This window comes from Haemaphysalis longicornis, unplaced genomic scaffold (assembly GCF_048455015.1).
Source record: "Haemaphysalis longicornis isolate Haplotype H1 unplaced genomic scaffold, Haemaphysalis longicornis Haplotype H1 scaffold_4, whole genome shotgun sequence".
Lineage (NCBI taxonomy): Eukaryota > Metazoa > Arthropoda > Arachnida > Ixodida > Ixodidae > Haemaphysalis > Haemaphysalis longicornis.
The window spans coordinates 50691276-50709136 of record NW_027526361.1 but is presented as its reverse complement, the minus strand read 5'-3'; the positions used below and the strand labels follow the sequence as shown (position 1 = coordinate 50709136).

The window sequence follows — 17861 nt, the reverse complement described above, 5'->3', positions numbered from 1 at the left end:
CCCCTATATAGCCCTGGAACATGGTGTAATTCAAATGAATATTTTAAAATGCAAGTGTGGCTGGGAGTAAGCAAAAAATATGGATTGTAAATTTTAATCCGTCAGCATTTTTTTGGTAATACCCCAGAGCCCAATCTTTGTAATGCCTGGCATTTGCACAATAACGCACAATGGGAGATCGAAGTTAACGCGTCGTAATAGTGTAACTGTATACCATTTGTCGAGTGAAGTTAAAAATACATACAGGAAAAAGAATAAAAATGAACTTGCTATATCGAGAAGTATCACAACAATCACACGATTAATAAAACAAAATTATAAAGAACCCGGAAATGCAACTCGAACAACACAAAAAATTATTAATACGCACCAAATCTCAAACGCCTTGCATTCGCGCAAAAGGGCATAATTATTAAAACATTTGTCGTATAATAACGTAAATGTATGTTATTTGTATAAGAAAAACTAAAAATACCAATAGAGCTAGAAATGATCTAATGAAACAAAAAGAAAACCAATTCGCCGCGCTCACCTGTTTATTCATTCAATAATAACACAAACCAGAAAAGCAAAGAAAATTACAAAAAAATCAGAGAAGCACCAATCTGGCCGCAATTAAAAGCCTCAAGTTGAACAGAAGCGGCATAGGAATCCATACACACGTAAAATTCTCTAAATTTCTCGAATTTTGTTGATATTTCACGTACATAATCCCTTGCTTCGTTTCTGTGCTCGTCGGCAAACCCAAAGCCTTTTTTTTTTTCTCGAAGAAGCTGTTGGAAGGCTGTCTGCCGCGGCTGGGGCTAACACACGGCGACGGCGATTTTACATCAGTAGCGACGAGAGCGGAGCAGAAATTGTCCACGAAGTTGCCGTGTGCGTGGGATAAGCCATCTGTGCGTCCAACGCAGGACACACAGTAGCAAATAAAACGCTTATTTAAATGTCAGCACGACGAGCGCTATTGAAACTGTAGAACATCGAAATTAGTGTACACGTCACCCGAAAAAGGTGCCCGCACAAATTTGTGATGTGAAATTCGGTTTTGCTGACATTCCTGCGTGCGAGGGCAGCCACAAAACTGTAGAGCCAACATATGCTCCGACAGACGCTGTTGACGAAGAAATGCTGGAACCAAGCGTTGAGGTGATCAGATGGCTTCTCAGAGCGCAGCCTGCGCTCTGCATAAAAACATTCGCATAAAAACCAACTTGTTTTTGTAACTGTTGAGCCATCGGCAAACATAAAAGTAGTCAGAATTGCTTATTTTTCTCCCGTAAAGGCGCCGTTCTGTGATACCTCCGCCGCTGGAGGCGGCTGACCGCGCCGGCCCCGTACCAGCAAAATATGCAGCCGCGGCTGCTGCAGGAGGCGCTGCCTGTGCCGCTCAAGTAGCAGCGCACTAGCCCTATACTGAACTCAGTACGGCACTAGGGAAACGCTCAGGATGTTGCTCCTGACCACTATAAAGCGCATAGACCAACGCAAAAGGAAGGCTTCTTCCTCTAGAGCTGCCAACTCATGCTCCAAATGACTCATGAGAATCGACCGGACACGCCACAGCAGAGGGTGTTTGCTACTTCCCCAACCTTTATTTACAGCTTTATCTGGCGAACGCTCTGTTTCAAGCTCGTTCTATCTAGGTCTCTGGTAGTATTTATGTGTGTCAGTTGCTCCCCAACCTTAGTTTAATATTGCCGAGTGGGCTCAGCCTAGACAACCTAGCTCCTTGCCTTCTTTCCCTCGCTCTCTTTTCTAATCATACTCTTTTATTTCCGCACCCGTACAAGAGTGCTAGCGCTTGAGGTAATCAGCCCTGGAATGTTTATTTCGAGCATAAAACTTTTTTCTGCGTGTTTTACTTATCTTATGGACCCCATGAGCTTGCAAATGAGCAGTTGACCTTGGGACGCAAGTAATTCGCGATTTATAGGCATGGTATATAATTAGGTCATCAGATAAATAAAATTAAAAAATTCTAGTAAAAAATGTTTGCTTCTCTGCCTAAACTTTAGAAAGCGAGAAAACTTTAGAAATACAAGAAAATAAAGGCGCTAGTGCAAGTATTTCTAGAATCATAGCCGTGTTGACAAACTAGGACTTCGGTACTTCGGGTCAAACCGACGTCAGCTTAGTCTTCACTGCACTTTTTCCTGTTTCTAGCGTTCAGCTGTGGAAAAACCGAGGAAGGGTGATATCTATTGCAAGAGGCATCATTGAAGAACTATTTCCCAGAAAACTATATTGGTTTTGTTTTCAACGTGTTAGTGGAATATTAATGTCCTCAATAAAGTACACCAGGGCCGAAAGGGTTTTTAATGGTTTGAAAGTATCAAGCTGCATGCAGCTTTTCTCCACACTTGTTCTGTACACGACGTCCCTATCTGTGCTCCAAGAAGCGCTTTTCTGACGTCCTCCTTGCCTTACATCCCCCTATTCGAACAGACTTTTCCGAAATGCCAAGTTTCAGGCTCTGCCCTGAAACTGACGCCTACATAATCCCGAGGCTGTCCCTAAATTAACGATTGTTTGCTAAGCCATACGTTCCCTCCTTTCTCCACAAGCCCGTAACGTCACCCGGCGTCAGGTGTGCGGTCCCCTGCACCGCGCTTTTTCAAATGAATGGCGACGCGCGAACAACGCCCCGCTCACAGCGGTGGCCGTATTCACGTCCCGGACGATCGATTGCGATGCGGGTGAGATAAGGCGGACGTGGTCGCAGTCCGACCGAAGACATACGTGCGCGCTGAAAAATGCCCGGTGTCGTCGCGTGAACGGCGTCCGTGCGAGAGGCGGACATCTCAGGGGAGCCCCGTTGGTGTGGACGGTTCGGTGACCTATTGCGAGCCGCTGGCTGCATTTATAAATGTCGGCCTCGTTGTACCCCCTCTGCACTTTCAAGTCTGCGTATCTCTGGTGGGTATAAATACTGTTTTGTCGCAGCGTGACTCCGCTAAAACGGTCGATGAAGACAAAATACCACTTTGTTCAGCTAGAAATACCTAGTCTTTGGTAGCTCATTCAGCTCCCCTTCAGCCACGAAATACGTTTTTTTAACTGGAAAGATGCAATAAATGTTCATTAACTTTCAAATTTCGCGCTGCAGTGACGCAATTTGGCCAGAAGTGACGGAGTTTGGGCCAACGCTAACTGCACGTTAGAATTCAATTGGTATGATCATTGAAAAAAAACTGCGCGAACACACACACCCACACACCCGCACACCCACACACACACACGACAGAAGAAGAAACGTATGATACGTGCGTAGACTATCAACTACGGTGTGGTAGTTACGGGTTAATGTCTTTGCTTAATGCCACGCTCCATGCATAAATGCTTTCGTTCTCAAGAAAACCGTAGTTGATAGTCCCAAACCGTGTCATACGTTTCTTCTGTTGTGCGTGTGTTTCTGTGCAGTTTTAAAGTGAAGCATTTTACCTCTACCCCCAAAGGTTCTGTCGCGACCGCTGGTGTCAACAGAAAACGCCGTGAAGAAATAAAAGTTACTGGCACCGCCAGGAATCGAACCTGGCACGAATAAAGAAAAGGAGCGACAGCCCGTTGTGTTAACGATTAAGGTACGAGCCCATGTGGAGACGGGGGAGACAGACGGTGCACTCACCGAGCACACCTGCGGGTTTACCCCCTGCGTTCTCGCTGAATGCCACGTGATGGCGTCACACGACCTCTCGCGCCTCTGTGCGCTGCAAGCACGGCGCGTGTAGCGGCCGTATGCGCGCCTTGCGCAGTTATAAAAATTAAGGGAAGCTCACACCAACGCATGGCATATCACTTCTCCATCTCTGCCACCGATCTCGTTGCCTCCTTCGGCGGCGGCAGAAACGGAGAACTGATATCGTCTAACACCGGTTTTGAACTTTCTTCAATTTTGCAAAAAAAAAAAAAAAAAACCGTTTCCACTAGTGTGCTTCACCAGTACAACTCAACCAACCACCGTTCACGAATCATATATTGATTTAACCTTGGCAAATATTATCTCTTTGAAGTAATAAAAGGTGGGGTTAAGTGCATGTCACTTGTCTCTGGTTTCACTCTTTGTAGATCCACGTGTGTGAATTAAAGTGACGTCGCATGAGTAATCATTGCAGGTGTCGTTTGTGAGCTTCGCTTTCCAAGCACCTTCACAGGGTGGATTGGCGGGATTTTTTTTTCTTCAATTAACCAGTACCAACTCGCACAGTTTGTCGTTCTTCTAAGTGATAAGATCAACCAGAGCTAGAGGCACCACTACAGTCGCCTCGGGGGCCTTGGTCCGCGGCCGCCAATCGCACAAATCTGTGACATCATAGTGTAACCTGTGACGTCATAGAGAAGTCGCCGGAAAGTGGCTGCTGAGTCGTCACAACTTCGTCTGTTTTTATTAATATCTTCATTTTTTGAAGTTTGCGATAAAATTGGCATTACTGTTATCGGAGCAAAGCGGTTCTTCTAATACCAAACTTGTATTCTGTCTTCATGTCAGTGTCCCGGGAACTTGCAGCGGTTCTCTTTAAGATTCGCAACGGTCAACGTAGGCTCGAAAGACGTCGTCACGGAATGCTGCAAACCTGCAACGCAACGGTCCCCAAAAAGAATTCCCGGTGGCGCACGGCACGTGAGGCAATTCGACGGCTCCACAGGGCAACGGTCTCATACACGAGACGACGCAACAGTCGACTCAACGGGTCTCTCCAAAATACAGGGTGCACGTTGCAACAATAAATGAGCGCCTTAATTTTTTTACCCGAGCAAACCGCTTCTTTGTTCGCGCTCGAACTAATACACGAAGGTCGCATTTTGCGGTTTATTTTGTTTACCATCAACACTTACCCGCTTATTTAGAAATCGAATAAAAACTATTTTCACCTGCGGGAGATGGATGGACAACTTTTCAGCTTGTGCTGTCCATGTATGCGCATACAATTGTGGAATAGCTTTTTGGTTAACGGCCAGTAACGGTATATCGGTGGCAGATGGAGCGGACTGCAATTGATTGCTGCTGATAGCTTCTGTTAACGACTTCCGGTTGTTACCCATCGCCGCTCGACCCATGTCGAGCCGAGCGTCAGCGTGGCTCCCTTGGGCTCTGCAGCCGGAAATGTATGATCATTCTTGTTTACTACGAAAACAGTGACGTTTCACCCTCCACCGTTTAGATGACCTGGACATAGGTCACTGAACTTTGGGCGCATGATTAATGTCTGCTCCCCCTGTCTTTCCCCTGACACGGTACTAATCGCTGTTGAGGCAGCACGTACTTGTACGTAATACTATCGGTTGCTTTGAAGTCCCGAATCACGTAGCCCGCGTCACGTGGCCGCATCCACCACCCTCCCCCTGCTTTCCACGTGCAACCGCTACTACCCCCCTCCCCCCCCCCCCCCCCCCCCCCCCACCCCTCCTGAAGCAGCTTTACTCACAAACTTTCTTCTGCATGCTTCCGTATGCTCCCCCTTGCCTCACCAGCGCTACATGCAGTATCAACCTGTACCAATCTTTTTTTGTTGTTTTTAGCAAATTGGCGCGGAGTAATTATTTGTTAATGCAACCTTCAAGATAGCCCGACATGTTATCTGAAGAAGATTGGCGGTACTGTCTTTTTTACAGATTTCTCACATTATGTTTCACGTTTCCTCTGGTCCATTTCCAGGGCTTCATTTCAGATTGATTTAAAGTTATAACCGAAACAATTTTGATTGGGCGATTTGAACCTATAATTCTCACATAAAATGGTGACCACAGGTTAGAGAAAAAAATTCTAGACTTTCGTCTAAAAAGTCTAGAAAACGCAACTGTGCTCAGTTGCCGCACGCTGTGCTTCTAAGGTCTGCTGCGGCAGACAACTTTGCCCTGCACCTTTTCACCTTTGCAGCGGGCGACATCTGCAGGCATATGGCGCCAAGGAAGACGCGTGTTCGGGAAATCAATAAGACCGGAAAAATTGTGAAGTGTCGGGAAAGCGCGGGAACCAGGAAAATTGAGAAAGGTGGTAACGAATACCTGTGTAAAGCGAGTCATGGAAAATAAAATAGCGGCGGCGCCCGATCAATCTCCGAATACATCGTATAGAGTGTTGGCTATTTAGAGGGACACCACAAGCTTGAAAAATCCTTCTTTAACGTTTCATAGCTTTCTCGTCTTTTGTTTGACAGCCAACGATGCCTTGTTTACTGAGGAATAAATAAATGTGGCATTTATCTCTCCAGTTTTCCGTCGATTTTTTCGTGACGTTGAATAGCGCGTAAGTAAAGTGCTTAAAGCAAGCCTAGGCGCTAGACTTTACTCAACTGTCGCCATCTTTCAAAATGTCTCTTCTCATTGGCTATCACTTTCGTCGCAAGGATCTCAAGCCAATCAGAAAGGGGTAGTTTTTTGACGCCATCTCGCTAAGGCGGTGCCCAGGCAAAGCTGGTTATCAAGTCCCGATCCTCTATAGGCGGGACTTGGATGAGTCCAGCGAAGCTTCCCAAGGAGGTACTGATGTCCAAAAGCACGCGTAGAAAATAGACGCGCAGTTGCTAAATCAAATGCCTTGGTCGGCAGTCTATGTCAAGCCGAGCGCGCTAATAATCTATGATTTGCCACTGGTTCGTTAGTTGAAGTATATATAGGTACGGTAAGCAATCGCGTTCATTAGCATGCACACATCTTTCGATTGTTCTTGGACAAGAAGAAACATTTCAGCGATATCGAAACTGAAACGAAGCCTAGCGTTTGGGATGAGGCATGCTATTTCATGGTCTTCGCTAGCTGAGGTTTGAGTCTTGCCGCAAAAGCACACAACGAACAAGAGTAGCCGCATAAATTCATTTACCTTGCACGAAACAGCGCCTGTAACTGAATACTCGGCCCGCCAAACTGCAAAGGGATGTCTTCCGCGGAGCCCTCAAATACCAGCGCAGCCGAGGTATTTAGAAGCAACTGTTCACTCACTATTGCGAGAAAACAAACCGAAGACACGTGTGGATCGCAAAGAAATTTCTTTTTTACCTCGGTCTGACCCTATCAGCCGGAAGAATTTGTTCACACACCCTCTGGCTCAGCCGGAAAGCTCATTCGGCTGTGAACTGTCGTGTTTGTCGATAATGCAGGAAAAAAAAAAAAACATTGGAGAGGGGAGGGGGGTGGCGGAAACGCGATACCATGACGGTTTAGTTTTTTTTATTATTATTGTCAATTCACGTTTGCTCGCGCCGCCAGCGCACGCAACTCTTCGAAAGTTTTGTTCTGACATGCGAAACGCCAGCAACTTGCGAATATGCTGATAAAATTTGCGACTGGCTGGAAATGGTATATATACAACACGCGCTGTCGCGGCCAGGCTGCGGGAAAATAAGGGCACCTCGCGCGCACCCTGGGCTCGTAAAAATTTCACGTCGCACCGGAATCTGTGTTTCCCGAGCTGTTCCATAACGCGAGCTCGCAGCGGGTGCGTCCTACTCTGGGGGAAAAAATAAGAACAAAATACAGAAAAGTAAACACTTCCCCGAACACTTCGAGTGCCGTCGAATAGTTTTATAGACAGTCTGCGCTTACGGACAGAACAGTAACTCTCCACTAGGTGTGGTTTGGCCTTTATGCGCTGGCGTTCTGGAAAGATGGGCGGTAGCGCTTAGCGTCAGAAAAAGCCGCAACCGGCGGCCACCGTGCCGCCGTATTGTTCCTCGCCTTTCTGTGGGCTTAGAGACTCCAAACAAGCTTAGCGCGTACACCTTCCCCCCTCGTTTCCTTCTGCTTGTTCTCTGATGCTTTTACACTTAAGAGTGTAAAAATATGAAACGCATCGAGCTCTGAAACAAACAAAAAATAAATAACCCAGTCAGTTTAAATGAAAGTTTGCAGGAAAGGGTTCACACACAAAGGGGGAAAAAGAGAGAAATAGGGGGATCTAGGGACACAAGTGCGTGAAATAAGTCTTGCGCAAAGCGGCGGGAATCTCAAATCCCGCCCACTAAAAAGGTTCCTGGTTTCAGGGCGAAGTAAGAAGACCTTTCTGTCCCCCCTTTCGGATCGCGTCTCGAGTGCGCCTAATCCCTTCCCAGTGAACCGCAGCCCCTCGGTGTGCCGACTAAGCGCTTGCAAGAGGAGAGCTCCCGCATAAATAGGGCGCCGTCACTTCTGTGCGACGGGGAATAGATTTCAAGCGGATCAAGTGAGGCTTTCTTGGCTGTGAGTGGCCGGCTCGCTATGAGGCTGCGGGCACATCCCCTTGGGCAGTCTGCGCACCCTGCCGGTTGGTTCCCTGCGCACACCGGTGACCGAGGCAGAAAGCATAAAAGAAAGCACGCGGACAGAACGAGCTGATTCGGCAGGACGGGCGATACGGCCCGGTTTCACCGTCGACGCCGTCTCCCCAACTTCACGGTGTCTGGCACTCGATGTTTGTGACACCCTCCGAGTCAGGACACGTGAGTAATGTAAATATTGCCTTTATATACGCCTCGTTGAGCTGAAGCTCCCCCGCATGGTGGCGATAGTTTTTAATGCGAAGAATTCTCTGGCTACTTGACAAAGTTGCGGTGTCTGCTTGGCTATCTAGCCTGTTACGCCTAACCTTCATGGACTTGCCTACAAAGGGCGCACAATTGCGGAAAAGCTATTATGGCGGTGAAACCAACGACGGTTTTTTAAGCGAAGAGCCCTCTCACTACATGTACTACAGGATTTCTTTCGTGTAGAGGCCCAGAGGGCCTTATCTTTTAATGGGTGTAAGTGAGTTTGATTAGCGGCTAATTCTTACAAGAAAAGAATACTTCCTGTTTAAATACTTCCGCCATAGGTGAATCCTGCCTAAAATTTTATTAAAATGATTTTAAAGTGAACCTATTTTTTATGTAAAGCGTAAGGGGGCAGGGGTATATACGTATTGATTTGGTGTGAGGGGTAGCCTCAACTTCAGGGCCATAGAGGTGACGAAGAGACGGCTGGAGTGGTGGTGGAAGAAATGTAGGGACGAGAGTGGGACGTAGGAAGAGTAATATACCGAATCAGAATTTAGAACAGAACGGGGGAATGGTAAACAGGTGTGCAAGGGCAGGAAAGGGGGGTGGGGGGGGAGGAGCGATGGGAGTTTAATATCGGGGGTGAAGGAGGGGGGCTAACCCATTAGGTTAGTTAAGGGTAGGACAAACAAGTAGAATAACACAGGCTAATCGGTTGGGGACAACCGATGTCCCGATACAAAGGGAGGGCCTCTAATCATCACAATCATCATCATGGGGATGCTTCAAGCATAACATGTTCTCGAACAATAATCACAATCGCAAAGCATTTCCTCAGCCGCTGGCGCTGTAGGTCATAACTCCTTGGGTTGTCGGATGGGACTTCTTTTTGTTGGTTCGGTCCAAAGGGGGGTGACGTTGTAGAGAAAGAAATATATAAATATATAAATGTGCTTAATTTCGTTATTTCAGAGGCTTGCAAGGTTATTGAAGAGTATCTATAAAAGTTTATTATGTGGTTTCATTAGACACGTACAGTTTATAAAGTTAAAACATGCCGTTCTTAAAATTACGTCTTTCGGGTGGTCTAAATCTACTTGTTTTAACTTCCGCGCTTAAAACTTCAAAAATTGAATTTTGAGGATTTTAGAGAACTCCAGATTAATTTGGACCACCTAGGGATCTTTAACGTATGCCGAAACCTCCACATTCGCGCGTTTTAATTTGTCTTCTTCATCAGAAAAACGGCCGCCGCGGCCGAGATTTAACCCGCGTCCTGAGCCTACCTTTACTTATTGCTTCTTCAGAGACAGCAGCAAACACTATGGATAGCTTGTAATAAATATAATTTGTTATCGAATTGAAAACTAAGCTTTTGAGATGTTTTAAGCATTATAACAGAGTCTTGTTTGAATACCGCTACCTCGGTACGCATCTATCGGTCTTCCTTGCGCATGTAAAGCTGGAAAACACTAAATTATATTTAACATAGTTTGGCTTACTCTCCGACAGCGACCTCGCTTGGAATTCGAATATTACCTACTTCTGCGAAGATCTGCGTTTCATTATAAGACTTAGAATATTTTATGCCATTATAAGTTTGCGAAACTATCCCAATGTCATAAGATACATTGTGCTCCGGTATCATATAACAGCATAAGGGCACAGTGCACTTCGGTCGAAATTCCATTCACCTTTATACGCCGAAAAACAGTGCTTATACCCTCCGCCTTTTAGTACATTTGGGTTCTCAAAGCTTAGTTGTCCAATTTCACTGCTTAACCACGACATTTTTCGAAGTACCTGTTGGTCTTATCACTGCAAAGTGGGCTTCCAAGCTCAATGAGGCAAAATGGTTTCACCGGTTCCCGTGCTGCTCATGGCATTAGGCGCGGCCAAGAAGCATGCCGTCGCATCCCAGTACTTTCTTGTATCGAACCAAAATAAAAACTGAAAAACAACACTTACCTTCTTTGCACATTGGTTGTGTTCAAAGTTCACCAGAGTTTTTTTTTGTTTTTTACATTTTTGTTCATGTGTATTTTATGTTTGCGCTACTTGTGGCGTGTCCTATCTTTGCTCGTTAAATCCCCCCCCCCCCCCAAAAAAAAAAAAAAAAGAAGAGTCGCACATCTTGCGCCATGGCTGGTACCTCTAGTACCCATTTAGTAAGGAAACGTGAGGTTTCGATCACAGTAGGTTTTGTAAACTTGAACACGAATGTGGCCAAAATGCTTTGATGAAAAAAAAATAATTTTTTGTGTAACTGGCAGGCTTTCTGTCCGTAGAGTTAATTCTAATAGCTTCTGTTTCTCTGGAGCCCGGTAGAACCATCTCTTAAATATACTGAACATAAAGCGAGCTCTCCCATTCAATATTGAGTGTGCGAAAATACTTCCTTCGCCTAGTAATCTGTAGCGCCTGAACTAAAGGACACGAACGAACCTGTATGATCCAGGAAGCTGCATTTAAACACATTTTATAATATTCGTCTCGACCGCGTGTGACCTCGCATCATCATCATCAGCCTGTCTACGCCCACTGCAGGGCAACTGTATCTCCCCTAGATCTCCAATTATACTGACCCTGTGCTAACTGCGACCAATTTATCCCCGCAAACTTCCTGATCTCATCTGCCCATCTAACCTTCTGCCACCCCCTGCCATGCTTGCCTTCTCTATAGGGATCCGCTCTGTTACTCTCAACGTCCAACGGTTATTTTTCCTTCGCATTACATGCCCTGCCCACGTCCATTTTTTCTTCTTACTTTTTACTAATATGTCATTAACACGCTTTCCTTCCCTGACCCACTCCGCTCTATTATCTTCCGTGCCATTGCTCGTTGAGTCGTCCTCGATTTAAGTTGAGCCCTCTTAGTGAGCCTCCAAGTTTCTGCCCCGTAGGTGAGTACCGGTAAGATGCAGCTGTCATACACTTTCTTCTCCAGGGACAATGGTAGGCTGCCATTCATTATATGAGAATGCCTGCCGAATGCACTCCACCCCATTCTTATCCTTCTAATTATCTCTGCCTCATGGTTGGGATCCGGGGTCACTACTTGGCCTAAGTAAATATATTCGCTTACAACTTCCTCTGCCTCGCCACCTATCTCGAGCCGCTGTGCTCTCCCGAGGCTCTTGAGCATTACTTTAGTTTTCTGCATGTTAATTTTCAGACCCACTTTTCTACTCTGCTTGCCCAGTGCGGTAATCATGCTTTGCACTAAAACGTACCTTACACTAAACGTAAATCCCGCCTCGTGATCGCTGCCAGGAGACCGGGACGATGTCGTGCCTGGAGTGGTTCTTGGTGCTGTCGGCGCTTTTTCTGGCGAACTGCGCTGACCCGTGCGTAGGCGAGGAGGCCGTCGGCAACCAGGAGGTGTTCGTCGTCAATCCGGATGGAGCCCTGGGGCGGTTCTCAACGAACGAAAAGGTCTATATTTGAACCGCACTGTTGTGGCGTGAAGGAGGAATCGAGAATACTACGCCGCATCGGCCCACCTCCTTTTGTAGTTTATATTGAAATTATTGTGCACGGTAAGTTTACTCCATGCGCAAATTACACACGCTGTTGCAACCTGTCCTCGTTTTTTCGCGCTGTTTATCCCAACAAGTCATTTACCAATCAGCCCAAACTCGTACACTGCTCCAAATGCTCCTGTCCTGCGCTTTGCGAGACCACTATTTGCATCGAATTTTATTATGACATCACTCTATCGAAATAATGGTGTTTCCTTACGTCTAGTCTTCTTTTTTGGTAGCCACTCTGTTACCCAAATGGTCCTCTGGTTGTCATTTCGTTGCATTGTATGCCCAGCCGAAATAAGTTTCTTACGGATCGGTAGCATTTATTGCGTTCGCAATGCGAAATACCGCTCACAGATGAACAGGCCACGAGTCAGATTTAGCACTACACGGATGGCACAGATTCGCTGTCTAAAGGATTCCGTGGTGGTGGCCGGAGCATACGTACGAGTGCATGGTTGTCACCAGGGCGTTATGGGGCCGTTCATGGAAGTCAAAGAGGCTTCTGAAGCTCCTCCAGCGTCACAATCGCTAGTGCTGGTTGAGCCTCGGCGACAAATCCGGTGTCCTGTGCAAGGGACTCGTCCCTCGTTGTAGCCAGTCTATCGAACGGTTCAACCGATTGCCTACAAGCATCCTTGCGGCGAAGCAAACGCGAAGGGGCGCGGGAAGAGCCGGGGTTTCCAGAAATTAACCGGATGTACATGGTGTTGGTAAAGATACTCACGGCACGAGCCTGGTCAACCAGTCCGAAGTATTGCGATGTCTTCTATGCCTCACTAACTTCTACAGTGCATTTCAGAAGCTGCGTTCAGCACTGTAAACGCTACATTGTCGTCAACAGTCCGCCCACTGACCACGCCTAACTCACCGTGAAGGAGAATTCTCCTCTCCGGGCAGGTGGAACCGCAGAGCCCCGCGCCAATTCTCGGTGTCCTTCCCGGTGAGTTAGGCGCCCTCAGTGGGCGGACTGTTGACAACAATGTACCCTCCACAGTGCTGAAAGCAGCTCCTAAAATGAACTATATAGAGAGCGAAAGAAGCTTTACTAGGCCACATCTTTCAACATTACAAGTGACCTTCAACTGGCCGGCGCACAAGCTGCGCCTTTCTTTCTTATCACTTCAATCGCTCAGAGCGTCGCCGCTGCGGCACCACGGGACCAGACGAGGGAGAAACGGCTGCTTCGCCTGCGCTGTATCGCTCAGCGCCAGCTGGTTCGTCTGTGCGTGGCTTCTGCGCAAGCGGACCACGTGACTAGACGAGGTTTTAACGGCTGCTTCGGCGGCGCTTGGTACCTCAGTCTCACTATTATCCATCATGCGCCGGCTGGATTGTCTGTGCGTGTTCTTCAGCGCAAGCGAAATGATGAATCCAATCATCCAGTAGATATGCTAGACGGCAGGGTGCTTAATGGCAAGCGAAGAGAGAGAGAATAAACTTTATTAAGAGCATCGTAATGTGGTGTGGGGTCCTCAGTCCAGGACTCCATTGGAGGCCCCTGCCGCCGCGGCCCTTTCCACCAGACTAAGCTGGGAATCGAGACCGGAGCTGGACAGCTCCTTCTCCCACTGCTCACGGGAAGGGTGCGCGATTCTTTGGATTTTGGGGTTTGCCGAACACTCCCATACAATGTGGTACGGGGTGGCCGAGGCAGAGCAAAATTCTCACAGCGGGAAGTACTGCGTTGGATGTAGCAAGTGGAGTTTGGTCAGATGAGGAAAGGTATTTGCTTGAGGAGCCGGAGGCAGTGCTCCTGCCCCTTGGTTACGATCTGCGACTAAGGACGACACCCTGCGGGAGGAGTCCCCTCACCAGACTGGGAATGGAATCCCCCGAAGAAAGATCCCAGCAACTACGAGACGTACCGCCAAAAATAAGAATAAACATTGACATTGCCCTATACCTCAAGCAAAGGCAACCCTTCACGATGCATGCTTGTAATAACTAGGTTTATAAGTGTTAAAACTGAGCCATTTTTTGCCACTGTTTGTGTACGTTTCGTGTAACAAGCAATGCCCTTTGACTCGGCTAATATTGCCAGTGTTATTAAACATCGCTCGCTCACAAGAACTGGGACGAATGCCACGAATGATCAGCTGCTTCAGAGGTTGTGCGTGTGCTTATACGTTGAGGCGCACAGTGTTAAAATTTGGGTTTTGCAGGAGGAAAGGGAGACGATGGTAGCGACGTGCAATGGAAGGCCCCTTGGCTTCCTTAACGTATATCAAGCAAAGTGTTCAAAGATACTTCTGTGCTTTAAATTACCGCCCTTGCTAGGAGTCATACGCATCGCGCCGTGCAACACAAATCGAGAGCAATGTGGCATTCGAGACATTTCACCTGAAGTTTCAAAGAAGCTTCGGTTGTTGTGTTAACAGAATACATATGTAACCAGGCTGCTCCGCTGTTCGCGAATTGTCAACTACATCTTACTCTGCAGAAAACGGGGGCAAAGATGTTATTCAAGCTGTTCGATTTTATTTTGTGGTTAAACCGCTGCACCTACATTACGTTGCAGTTTAAGCGACAAAGAATTGGTCGCATCTTCCACACAAGCTGCATAGACTAACTGCGACCTGAATCTATCCCTCGTCCACATGCAGGAGAGCGCGGGCGCCGCCTACAGAGCCGGCGGAGGCGGCTACGAAGACGACGAGTCGTCGCCGTTGTACGACCAACGGCTCCTCCTGCGGGAGCTCGCCGGCAAGCGTGGCTTCGGCGAGAGGAGACGGCGAGGCTTCGGTGAGCGGAGACGGCGAGGCTTCGGCGAAAAGAAGCGGGGCTTCGGTGAAAAGCGGCGAAGACCGGCGCCAGGACCACGGCACAGCCTGCTCGCCGTGCCGTCGGACAAGACCCCGTCGGGAGCACGGCTCCTCTTGTTCGAAAACGCCTTCGATGGCGCGATGCCCTGAGACTCCCACGTAACGGGTCGCGCCTCCTGCCTCGGCCTCCGTGATGAAATCTCGACGGGCAGCGCAGGCGAACAAACCACGTCGATGGACGTGTGCGGCTGCGCGTAAAGCAGCTTGTAATGCAGTCGCTGTGACTGTCACGCAGCCTGCGCCAACGTGGCGCTTGATCTCATAAAGCAAAAAAGCAAAAAAAAAAAAGTTCACAGGACCTCTTTATCTTAACCGTCACCTACTCGTGCCCCCCGGATAAGCTCACCGACTCCATGAAGCACTTCTGCGCTTCATGCGTAGTACGGGGATTGCCGACCATTTCTGAATGCTCTGCGTTGATCGGCTTGAACCCCGGGTGGTGTTGCCTGAAATAAACGTGTTAACAGCAGCATCTAGTCCTTTTGGTACATGCAAAAGTTTGGCAAGACGTTAAAGAGACCCTGAAGTGAATTGTAAAGATTGCAAAATTATCATGGCACAATAAAGTCTGAAATGCCTACACCATGTTCCGAAAATTCTAGGCCGATTTACACGCACATCCAAACTGGAAAGTGAAACTGAAAGTCTTGTTTTCCTCTCCCCATCCTCCACACCGCTTTGCTGACGTCGATCGTAACGACACACTGGCAGGTCCGCAGTGCTATATTTAGCGTTTTTTTTTTTTTTGGAATTTCAGTCGATCAGCACAAGTGCAACCGAAAGTCCGCGTTACCGTGTGATAGGGGAAAATAAGAATTTTTTTTTTAATTCGCATTTTTGCCATGCGGCATATTGTCACGAAGCGAAGGACGACGCAGTTGTCTTGCAGGAGAAACAAGTTTATTGGAGCGAACTTGTGCTCCCCTAACAACTTAAAAGAATACAGAGGCGGCGAAGCAGCGGTCAACAAAGTGACTTGCGTCAGCGAGCGTCGCAGAATCGAATGCCCCGGCGTCCGCACTGCAGGCTTTTTATCTTTTGGCGCGCGTGGTTCTCGAAACGTCGATTCGCATCGAGAACATAGTAGACCCAAGAAGATTATTCTGGGCTGTTCACGTTAGATCGGAATGCTCTCCCTATCACAACAGATAACACATGCGGCACAGAAAGAAAGAATTGAACACGCGCTTTCCTTGGCGCAGAGATAACAGAGACCGGCACAGCCGGGCGGTAAAAGCAAAACACAAATAAACAAACCCAATGTATGGTTCGCGGCATTACCCCCCCTCTAAGAGTGCATCGACCCGATGCTAACATAAGCGACAGTCCGAACAAATGAAAATAAAAGTTCGTCATCGTTCGTAGAAAGGTTTTAAGCGAACCACGTGGACGACTTCAGGCCGCGTGCGTCGTCGTGATGTGCCGGAGTCAACATCGGGGATCACTTCGTAGGTAAGTTGGCCAACACGTCGTAGAATCTTGTAGGGTCCGAAATACCGTCGCAGGAGCTTCTCACTGAGTCCGCGTCGTCGGATGGGAGTCCAAACCCACACACGATCCCCTGGTTGGTACTCGGCGTCTCGGCGTCGGAGGTTGTAGCGGCCGGCATCCACCAGCTGCTGGTCCCTTATACGAACTCGAGCGAGCTGGCGGGCCTCCTCCGCACGTTGAAGATATCCGTGGACGTCGGCGTTGAGGTCGTCGTCTTCTACGTGCGGAAGCATGGCGTCGAGCATCGTAGTCGGCCTTCTACCGTAGACAAGCTCGAACGGCGTCAGCTGCGTCGTCTCCTGGATAGCCGTGTTGTACGCAAACGTGACATACGGGAGAACTTCGTCCCAAGTCTTATGTTCAACGTCAACGTACATTGACAGCATATCTGCGATTGTCTTGTTCAGACGTTCTGTTAGTCCGTTCGTTTGGGGGTGGTACGCGGTCGTTCTTCGGTGATCCGTGTTGCTGTAGCGTAATACTCCTTGCATCAGCTCTGCAGTAAATGCCGTTCCGCGGTCTGTGATTAGGACTTCCGGGGCTCCATGTCGTAGCACAACTTGGCTTATAAAGAACTTCGCCACTTCTTGTGCAGTCCCCCTCGGAAGAGCGGCGGTCTCTGCGTAGCGCGTCATGTAGTCTGTCGCTACGACAATCCACTTGTTGTGTGATCGTGACGTAGGGAACGGGCCTAAAAGGTCCATTCCAATCTGTTGAAATGGTCTCGATGGGACGGCGATCGGTTGCAGAAGTCCGGCGGGTCTTGTCGGCGGCGTTTTTCGTCGCTGGCAGTCACGGCAGCTCCGGACGTAGTGGGTGACGTCAGAGGTAAGGCCGGGCCAGTAGTACCTCGCCTTGATTTTTCCAATAGTGCGGGCTGTGCCCAGATGTCCGGAAGACGGGTCGTCGTGGCACGCTTCCAAAATTTCGTCACGAAGGTCCGCGGGGATGACGAGGAGGTAATTCGCTCTTGTTCCGGGGCAGAAATTCTTCTTCACAAGGACGGAGTTTCTCAGGCTGAATGCTGGTAAGCTGCGTTTGAAGGTCCTAGGAACGGCAACGTTGCATCCCTCGAGGTACTCGATTATGACGCGTAAGTCGGGGTCGGCACGCTGCTGGGCGGCTAGGTCGCTCTCCGTCACGATCCCGAAGAACGCGCTGTCTTCATCAGAGTCTTGTGGTGGGTCGACGGGGGCGCGGGACAGGCAGTCGGCGTCGGAGTGTTTCCTGCCGGATTTATAAACGACGGTAACGTCGAACTCCTGCAGGCGCAAGCTCCACCGCCCAAGACGGCCAGAGGGGTCCTTCAAATTGGCGAGCCAACACAGCGCATGGTGGTCTGTTACAACCTTGAATGGCCTTCCATACACGTATGGGCGAAATTTTGAAATCGCCCATATAATAGCCAGGCACTCTTTCTCAGAGGCAGAATAGTTTTTCTCCTCCTTCGACAGACCACGGCTGGCATAGGCGATTACCCTTTCGCAGCCGCTTTGCTTTTGGACAAGGACGGCACCCAAGCCGATATCACTGGCGTCCGTGTGCATTTCCGTTTCGGCATTTTCGTCGAAATG

The 17861-nt window shown here is 48.4% G+C and overlaps 1 protein-coding gene across 2 annotated transcripts; it reads left to right on the top strand.

Annotated features, from left to right (window-relative positions):
- The first annotated feature begins 8262 nt into the window (after window positions 1-8262).
- On the top strand, window positions 8263-15356 carry LOC144180339 (uncharacterized). Of its 2 annotated transcripts, none has more exons than XM_077708708.1 (3): window positions 8263-8411; window positions 11718-11879; window positions 14578-15355. In XM_077708708.1, exons 1-3 carry the CDS (start codon window positions 8382-8384, stop codon window positions 14884-14886), a joined length of 501 nt encoding a protein of 166 aa, XP_077564834.1. In that variant the 5' UTR covers window positions 8263-8381; the 3' UTR covers window positions 14887-15355. The 2 variants fall into 2 exon arrangements, with proteins under 2 accessions (XP_077564834.1, XP_077564833.1); XM_077708707.1 differs by having other exon boundaries at window positions 8264-8420; window positions 14578-15356.
- The last annotated feature ends 2505 nt before the right edge of the window (window positions 15357-17861 follow it).